Below are 9,023 nucleotides of genomic sequence, written 5' to 3' on the forward strand. Positions count from 1 at the left end.
GCTACTTCACGGTCAGGTCGGCTAAGATCTGGAACCAGCTTCCAAGAGAAGTGGTGCAGGCTCCTACCCTGGGGTTTTTTAAGTGGAGGTTGGATGAACATCTTGCTGGGGTGGTTTGACCCCAGTATTATTTCCTGCCATGGCAGGGGGGTTGGACTAGATGATCTACTCAGGTCCCCTCTGACCCTAGAAACTATGAAACTAGGGGCCTGGAGGGAAGCCTGGTGCTCCCCATGGTGCAATGCTGCCACTGGGGCCAAAGCACCCAGAGAGGCCTGGAGAGAGGGTCTGGCCCCTTCTCCTACCCCTCAGGGTCAAGGTCAGGCAAGAACTTGACCCCGTAGGCAGCTCAGCACAGACTGGGGGCATCACTGGCCCTGCAGCAGGGGAGCAGGCAGAAGCTCTCCTGTGCATCTAACAAGCTGCCTCTTGCCCTCGCAGTGGCAGGACGGGTAGGCCCCATGGCTGCATTGTAGGGCTGGAGACTTAGCATGTTGTACATGGGCTGTGTGTGATGGGGCTGCCTGGGGAAGTTCCTGTGGGCAGGATGCACCTGGCTGGCCTGGCTCAGACAGGGCAGCTTGGCCTGCAGCAGTGGCTGGACTGGATGTGTCCCCCCCCAGGCTCTGCCCCATCAAACTGCCTCTGTCCTTGCTGCACAGCACACTGGGGCCTGGGATCCAGGGCCTAACGCCCCCCATATCCAGGTGCTGGAAGGCAGCTGGTGGATGTTGTGCCAGAGCATGCCTGCCCCAGCACTCCTTGCTGCTGTGACACCAGTGATGTCTGTGGGCGCTGGGCAGGCCCAGGCTGCATCCTGGTGGAAAGGGCACCTCAGCTTGCCCACCCAGCCTCTAACCCACCCCAGTGGACCTGGCCCTGCACAGGGACTTTGTGGGAAGGGAGGTGGCAGGGAACAGGCCTGTGGCAGCACTAACCACTGTAGCATGTGATGGGGAGAACCACAAGCCATGGGTCTCCAGCATGCCTGTTGCAGGAGTGGGTGCCAGAGATTATCTGTGCCTGGAGCCATGCTGGGTACCCAATGATGCCACATGGGAGGCATTGCTGCCCCTTCTTCCTGCCCCGCTGCTCCCTGCAGCTCTTGCTCAACTGCTGTGCTGCCCTGCAGCTCCCTCCAGCAACCCAGAGCCATCCTCACCTGCTCACCTGGAAGAGCCTGAGGAACCCGCAGGACAGGTTTGAGGCTTATCAGCACTTTCCCATGGCAGCAGCAGCAGGTGGCTGCAGCTGGCCCCACCTGCCCCTGGCAGGCCTCCCTGCTAAGTGGGAGGGAGGCGCAGGCACCTGGCTGGGAAAGGCCTGGATAGGTAAGAGGTGGCAGCAGGGTGAGGCTGTGGGGGAGTCCCAGCCAGAGGCTGCTGCCAGCACACACTGCTGCACCGTTCCCCCAGGGCCAGGTGCAGAGACCCAAGATGGCCCCTCAACTGCTGCTGTGGCCCACTGCCGGGGGGGAAAGACCCACTCCTGCGCTCCGGTCTGCCTGCTGCCGCAACCACAGGGCCCTGTCCCCCTCGGGCACTGCTCCAGGGCACGCCGACTTGGAGTGAGGTGCACGGGACGTCCCGCTGCCCCCACGGGCTGCCTGTGCCAGGGTTTCTCCTCAGACACGCACGCGCTCGCTCCCCGGCTCAGGAGGAAGGACCTGGCAAAACCAAACACATGTGGGTGAAGGTGAAAGATGCAGCACTGCTATAACGGTGGGGATTCACTGCAGAGCACCTATCCAGGAAGAGCAGGTGGGTGAGGCACCCTGCGAGGGGGTGACAAATCTGCCCAAAAGGGAAGGGGTGATCCTGGTGGGAGACTTCACAACGCTGCCACGCTTCCTGGTCCATGCAACAGGGATCACCTCTCCTGGGTCCTGTCTTGACCAAGATGTGAAAGCGGGTGGGTGGAGGGTGTGAAGGCGGCAGGTCCCTGGCGAGGAAGCCACGCTCGAATTCCGGACCCAGGGCAGGGCGAGCAGGGCCTGGTCAGCGAAGGCAGGATGCCAGGTTGCAAACAGGCGCCATGGAAAGCGAGACTGAAGATCAAAGGTGGCCAGGGGGGCTGGGAGCCGCGCGCGGAGCACTGCCAGGCAGCGGGCGGGCGAGCGAGGGGGCCGGCCGGGCCCAGCGGGCGGCTGCGGGGACACGCCGGGATGGCGAGGAGGGACTGCGTGTCCGCGCGCTACAAGCGAAGGGCAAGGGAGCCGGGCCCGGGTGGGCGAGCCGGGCGGGAGCGGGGCCGCCCCGCTCCTGCCTGGCCTCGGCCTTCACACAACAGCCCCGCGCACGGGCAGAGGGCTGTGGCCAGTGCGCAGGAGCTCGGGCCAGCCGCGGACCGTCGCCCGGGAGCCGCAGAGCGGGCGACACCTCGCGGCAAGGACGGTGCAGGACCGCTAGGCCAGGCCAGGCCAGGCCAAGCCCCGCCCCTCGCGTGTTGCAGGCCAATGGCCGTGACCCTGCACGCCCGGGTCAGAGGTCACAACGGCCAAAGCCAGGGCACGCAGGCGCTGGCGCTAAGCCCCGCCCTTTGCGGCCAGGTGGACCAATGGCGGGGAGGCGCGGGGCGTGTTACCATGGCGTCGGCCGCCGTTGGGTTCGAAGCGGCCAATGCGGGCGGGCGGCGCCTGGTTTAAAGCGCCGCGAGGGCAGGGCCCCACTGCGGTGCTGTTGCCGGGGTCGGTGAGTGCGGCACGAGCTGGAGCTCCTCCCCGGCTCTGCGGGTCTCTCGCTCCCCTCCCCCCAGGACCCCGTCCCCCGCACTGACCCCGTGCCGTCCGCAGCCGCCATGACGCACTTTGGCTTCGAGAGCGACCTGCACACGCTGCTTCGCCTAGACGCGCCGATCCTCAACGCGCCGCCGGCCCGCTGGCAGCGCAAAGCCCGCGATGGCCCCGCCGCCCCCGGGCCCGCCACGCTGTCGCCCATGAAGCCCAGCAACCGCGCGCACGGCGCCGGCAGGACCCCTGGCAGGACCCCAGGTTGATGCGGGCGGCCTGGCCGGGCCGGGGTTGGGAGGTGGTGGGTTTGGCATGAGCCGGGTGCAGCGCCGGGCCGGGAACACCTGTAATCCTGGGCCCACGCACCCGGCAGCCGCGAGCTGGGCCCTGCATTTGAGCACTGTGTCGGACCGGGACCAATCCCAGTCGTGGCGGCTCCGTCCTCCGTTCCCCCCCACCCCGCCGGGGCTCTGCCTGGGACCTCGGTGGCCGCAGCTGGCCCCAGCAGTGCCCTCGGCCCCAGGCTCGGCAGGTACAAGCTGAGGAGCCCTCACTTCTGGCCTGGTCACTGCACCAGGGCTCATTTGCCATTCTCTGACGAGTAGGTCAGGCCAACACCTGTTTGGAGCAGCTTGACTGGAGCTGATCCCACCCTGGGCGCAGCCCCTGCCAGCTCAGGGATGGGGCTGGAGTGCCACCAGGCCTTTCCGCAGGTGGAGGGCTGGAGTTGGCCAGAGCCTTGTGCTCGCTTGGCCCAGGGGCTCCCAGCTGGCTGCACGGCCCTGCTGAGCGAGCACGTAGGCAGGAGCATGTCCTTGGGTCGCTGCCAGCTAGACTCGGCTCTTGTGCGCAATGCAGGTAAATCTGCGTCCAAGACACAGAGCACCCCAAGCAAGGCTGGCGGGGACCGCTACATCCCCCACCGTAGCGCCATGCAGATGGAGGTAGCCAACTTCCTCCTGACCAAGGAGAACGATGACTCCGAAGACACTCCCACCAAGAAGGTAAGCAGAGCACATGCCAGCAGCTGGCCCACTTCCTCCCTGTGCTCTGGTGGCAGAACCTTGCTGGGTACATGCTTGCATGACCGGGCTGGAAGGAACCACCCACACGTGGCCTTGCTGGGTGAGGTTTGGACCCTCCCCTGCTTGGTGCTGCCTTTGGCTGCAAGACGTGATCGTGCGAGCCTTGCAAATGTGGTGCTCCCTGTGCCAGACTCACAGGGCTCCTCTGCATGCGACCTCTTTGGGAGCAGCCATCCCAGCGCAAGCAGCAGTGTAGAAAATGGCCACAACTGCTCAGACTTGCTCCTCCATGTTGTTACTTGCTGTGGCTTCCCCACCAAAAACAGGACAAGCCCAGACTGAGGGGCAGCTGGTACAGCATGAAATGGCCTGCCCAGCTCCCAGGGCTAGCTGGGGTCTGTGCGCAGACCTGTCTAGGAGCTTCCTGTGTGCAGCTGCTTCCCAGAGGGCAGCATGCAATGCCTGTGGTGGGGCCTGTTGTGTCCCCCTTTCCTCAAAGGCGGCTGGGCAAAGTTGGGTCTTGCTGAAAATAGACTTGGATGTCTGTGTCTCCAGGAGCAGCAGAAGACCTGGGCAGTGAATCTGAACGGGTTCGATGTGGAAGAGGCAAAGATCCTCCGCCTGAGTGGGAAGCCTCAGAATGCCCCAGAAGGTAGGCACGGGGAATCTGAGGCTGGACCAGACCCCAATGGGCTCCCTGGGCCCCCTCCCATTTCCAAGCTGCACCAGGGTGAACACCAGTAACACCAGCGAGAAGAGGGAAGGCAGAAAGGGTTCTGAAGACTTGCAGGCAGCTCTGCATCTCAGCCTCATGCAAATACTGTTCATCTTAGCTCTGCAGTTTGCAGCACAAACAGTGTTGCCTTCAAGTTGTTGGAGGCTGTACAAACAAGGCCGTGCAATCTTGTGACTTTGGGTGTGGGCTCAAGCATGGCAAAATAGTAACATCCCAGCAAAAAGAAAGCACTGTTGCCCTGCATTCTGTGGCAGAGTGCCTGTGCCTGGTGAGGATGGAAGGGAAGTGCCTGCCTGCTGAGTAATTGTGGCTCTCTCCTTGGTGCAGGCTACCAGAATAACCTGAAAGTGCTCTACAGCCAGAAAGCAACACCTGGCTCTAGCAGAAAGAATGGCAGATACATTCCCTCCATGCCAGACCGGATCCTGGATGCACCAGAGATCCGCAATGACTACTGTAAGCAGACTTTCCCATGGGGCTCCAGGGAGGTGGTGTTGGCTTCTTCCTTGCCTTGCAAAGAGGCTAAGTGAGACCAGGCCTAGCAGTTCCTGCAGCACCCTGGGCACCACCTTTTTGGAGTTGGCCAGGGGTGGTGAGAGCAGAGCCCCTCACCAGGTCCTGGGTCTCACCCCCATCTGGTATTTCCATGTCTTGTGACCTGCGCAGGCTCCTAATGGGGCCAATGCTCTCTGACCATCCTTCCCCACTGTGCCCACTAACAACAACCATGTGGTTAGGGACCAGCCTGCCAGGGTTACCAGAGGGAGTGCTGGTTTCGGGCCTGGTATTGGGCATGCCAAATTATAGACTCCTGTCTATTGGGTAGTGTAGCCCTGTCCCCCTACCCTGCTCAGAGGACAGTTCCCACTCCTGGCACCTACTCCGTCCCCTGCCCTGCCTCCAGATTCTCCTTTTGGGTGTGCTGGCTGTTGCAGGCCGAGCATGCTCTGGGCACCCATACTGGCAGCTTCTCCCCTGTAGCATGGTGGGCAGAATCCCAGGTGCTTCCCTCAGCATCGCCATCTCTGCAGGTGGGCGAATCTAGGTGCAGCTCCTTTCCCAGAGGGAGGGGCCACCACTGTAGCTGGAGAGCCTGAGACATGGCCCAAAGCCAGGACAGGGGGACCCTAATGCAGCCCTTCCGGACTGGTAGCCTTTCCCTGCAGCAGGTGGGGCTGCATGGGAGCAAGCAGAAGGCACCTGTTATCAGTGTTGGGGGAACAGTGCTGCTCAATCTCTGCTGTGGCAGTGATGCACTGAAAAGACAGCCAGTAAATGCTGGGTAGCTTACTGAACAATGCCCTACCACCACTGCTGGGGCACAGGGACATCCAGGGTGTCGCTCAGCAGCCTTGAGGCCAGAGACTTTGGTGCTGTGCTCACACCTGCCTGGCCATACCTGACTGCCTTCTGGGCGCAGAGCTCTGCAGTGCAGAGGGGATCTGGCCCAGCGATGAGGGGTGAGCGGCAGGGGACATTGCTGTACTGCTGCAATGGGCAGGGCTCCCTGAGGGACCCATGTGGCCTCCCCTAACTACAGATCTGAACCTTATTGACTGGAGCTCCCAGAACTTCCTGGCTGTGGCTCTGGACAACTCTGTGTACCTCTGGAATTATGCCTCTGGGGAGATCATCCAGCTGCTTCAGATGGAGAATCCTGATGACTATGTTTCTGCTGTGTCCTGGATCAAAGAAGGAAACTACCTGGCCATTGGCACAAGCAATGCTGAGGTCCAGGTGAGGGGGAAAGGCTGCTGTAGTGGAGGCTCCTGCCCAGGGATAACACAGCTTTTTTGGGCATGTACTGCTTGGCCTGCCCAGAGCTCAGTGCTGTGTGGCTGGAGGAGTGCTGGTGTGGGCCTGGTGCTGCTTTTGACTTGGGTCCTATGCAGTATCTTCTTGTGGGGGGTGCATTTCCTCTGTCTGCTTCTAAGGGGTCTTTGGAGCCCTGCTGCACTTCATTTAGACCTGGGGTTCATGGCTAAAGGGATCCTGGAGGGAGGTGCAGGGCCAGGGGTTTGGGTCCCCTCTGGCCCTGTAACTTCAGTCCCTGACCCCTCAGCTCACAAGTCATGGCAAGAACACAGCTGCTCCATACACAGGGGCTGTCTGCCCCTGCCATCTCCTACTCGGAGGGGCTGGGTGGCTGTCTGGGAAATGCCCGGCCACCTGCACTCCCCTGGAGATTGCCCCTACAGATCCCTGCTGCCACCTCTCTTGCAGGGGCAAATACCTGCAGTCTTCTTGAGTCTCTGCACAGGCTGTAAGTGCTGGGCACCTGACTGTTTGGGCTAAACCTGGTTAGTTACCAATGATCTCATGGGCACCAGGAACATGTGTTCCTAGCTCCGTAGTCTGCAGAGGTGAGGGGCCCCATATCAGAAACTCTAGAATGCCCTGGTGTGCCAATCCATGGCAGATAACAGCTGCTTTCCTTCTCCAGCTGTGGGATATACAGCAGCAGAAGCGGCTCCGCAACATGACCAGCCATTCCTCCCGCGTGGGCTCGCTGAGCTGGAACAGCTACATCCTTTCCAGGTGGGGGATGGCCCAAGGTGTGGGAGGACAGAGCCTGCTCTGGGTGACTTAACAGAGATGACCCATGTGCGAGACTTGTGCAGTACAGCTCTTGCAGCTGCAGCTGACCCTGTGGCCTGTGGGCTAACATGCCTGTCTGGGCCAGGGTCTCTACAGGGGCCCTTGGGCACAGCCCCTACCAGCAAGCAGTAGCCTGACTGCAACCTTTTCTCTGCAGTGGGGCAAGGACGGGGCACATCCATCACCATGACGTCCGGGTGGCCGAGCACCACGTGGCCACACTCGCTGGCCACACACAAGAGGTGTGTGGGCTCAAGTGGTCACTGGATGGCCGGTACCTAGCCAGCGGGGGCAATGACAACCTTGTGAACATCTGGCCTTGCACCCAGGGTGACAGCGGGGACTTTGCTCCAATACAGACCTTCACACAGCACCAGGGCGCTGTCAAGGTGAGTACATGGCTCCGGGGGTGCCTGGGTGAGTGTGGCAGAGCTGCAGCACTGCTCTCGCCTCCCTGCAGATGGTGCAGCAAGGGCTGCCTTGTGGGCATGAAGCTTGAGCTGCTGGACACAGCAGCTGCTGCTGCCTCTGTCCTACCAGTCATGAATCTCTTCTGGCAGGCGGTGGCCTGGTGCCCCTGGCAGTCCAACGTCCTGGCCACTGGCGGCGGCACCAGCGACCGGCACATCCGCATCTGGAATGTATGCTCAGGCACCTGTCTCAACACTGTCGATGCCCATTCCCAGGTGAGAGCCCAGCACGGCTCCCAGAGGAGCAGGGTGGGAGGGGTGCCCGGGAACAGAGGCAGCCCTTGCATGGGCAGCCATTGCTAGATGATGGGATCCCAACATCAGCTCCAAACCCTCAGCCTGCCATAGGTAAAACAAGACGGGTGCTGCTGCCATCCTGCCCCACAACAGCAAGCAGGTGGCTGGGTCATGCGTTCAGGTGATCCTGGGAAAAAGACTGTTCCCCAAGCTAGGGCAACCCTGCCCTCCTGTGCCAGTCTGGCTGTGGGGTGTGGGGATTTTTCTGACCTGTAATTCCACTGTCTCACTGGAAGTGGTACAGCAAGACTCTCTAGCCAGGGTCCCCTGACTCCCACGTAACAGCAGGAGCATTGGCACAGCCTGAGGAAGGGAGCCAACCCTGCTCCCCCACCCAGAAGTCAGTACTATTCATGGGGCAGTAGGGGAGTGCTTCCTGGGCCCAGTTTTCATAGTTGGTCGGGTCGGAAGGGACCTGTGCAGATCATCGAGTCTGACCCCTGCCATGGCAGGAAAGAGTACTGGGGTCAAACAGCCCCAGCTAGGTGTTCATCCAGCCTCCTTTTAAAGCCCCCCCAGGCTAGGAGCCAGCACCACCTCTCTTAGAAGTTGATTCCAGATTCTAGCCACCCTGAAGTACCGCTGTGAAGTAGAGCCTCCTGAGTCTACTCTCTGCCAGCTTGTGACGATTATTTCTTGTCACTCTTGGCAGTGCTCCAGGGAACAGGGATTTCCCCCAATGCCTGCTGGTCCCCCCTGACTAGTTTGTAACAGGCAACTAGATCCCCGCTCAGCCTCCTTTTTGTGGAGGGTGAACAGGTTCAGGTTCTGTAGCCTCTCCTTGTAGGGCCTCCTCCCCTGGTGCCCCCAGATCATCCGAGATCGTCTCCTTGCTAAAAAGGAGGCATATACCCAATGGAAGGAAGGGGTCATCACCAGGGATGACTATTCTGCAGTCGCTTGGGGTTGTAGGGGGGCAGTTAGGAAGGCCAAGGCAAAGATGGAATTAGGACTAGCTTCTCAGATTTAAGGACAATAAGAAGTCCTTTTTTAAATACACAGGGGGCAAAAAGAAGGTCCCGGGTAAAGTGGGGCTCTTGCAGGACGTGTTGGGGAATTTGGTCGTCACACCAGACGACAAAGCTAACATGTTTAATGATTTCTTTGCCTCTGTCTTCCTAAGTAGGGACCAGAACAGCCACCTCCCTGCGGGGCCCCCCTCGGGCCCC

The 9,023-nt window shown here is 61.0% G+C and overlaps 1 protein-coding gene across 1 annotated transcript in view; it reads left to right on the forward strand.

Annotated features, from left to right (window-relative positions):
- Positions 1 to 2,769: 2,769 nt before the first annotated feature.
- CDC20 (cell division cycle 20) overlaps positions 2,770 to 9,023 on the forward strand; it is a 7,616-nt gene continuing 1,362 nt past the window's right edge. Inside the window, exons 1-8 of the mRNA XM_019531266.1 lie at positions 2,770 to 2,989; positions 3,587 to 3,732; positions 4,309 to 4,405; positions 4,817 to 4,945; positions 6,030 to 6,226; positions 6,933 to 7,027; positions 7,245 to 7,476; positions 7,648 to 7,773. Coding sequence (XP_019386811.1) covers positions 2,797 to 2,989; positions 3,587 to 3,732; positions 4,309 to 4,405; positions 4,817 to 4,945; positions 6,030 to 6,226; positions 6,933 to 7,027; positions 7,245 to 7,476; positions 7,648 to 7,773 — 1,215 coding nt within the window. The 5' untranslated portion in view covers positions 2,770 to 2,796. The remainder of the gene's footprint in view (positions 2,990 to 3,586; positions 3,733 to 4,308; positions 4,406 to 4,816; positions 4,946 to 6,029; positions 6,227 to 6,932; positions 7,028 to 7,244; positions 7,477 to 7,647; positions 7,774 to 9,023) is intronic.

This window comes from Crocodylus porosus, unplaced genomic scaffold, assembly GCF_001723895.1.
Source record: "Crocodylus porosus isolate Cpor-Errol unplaced genomic scaffold, CroPor_comp1, whole genome shotgun sequence".
NCBI classification, from domain to species: Eukaryota; Metazoa; Chordata; order Crocodylia; family Crocodylidae; genus Crocodylus; species Crocodylus porosus.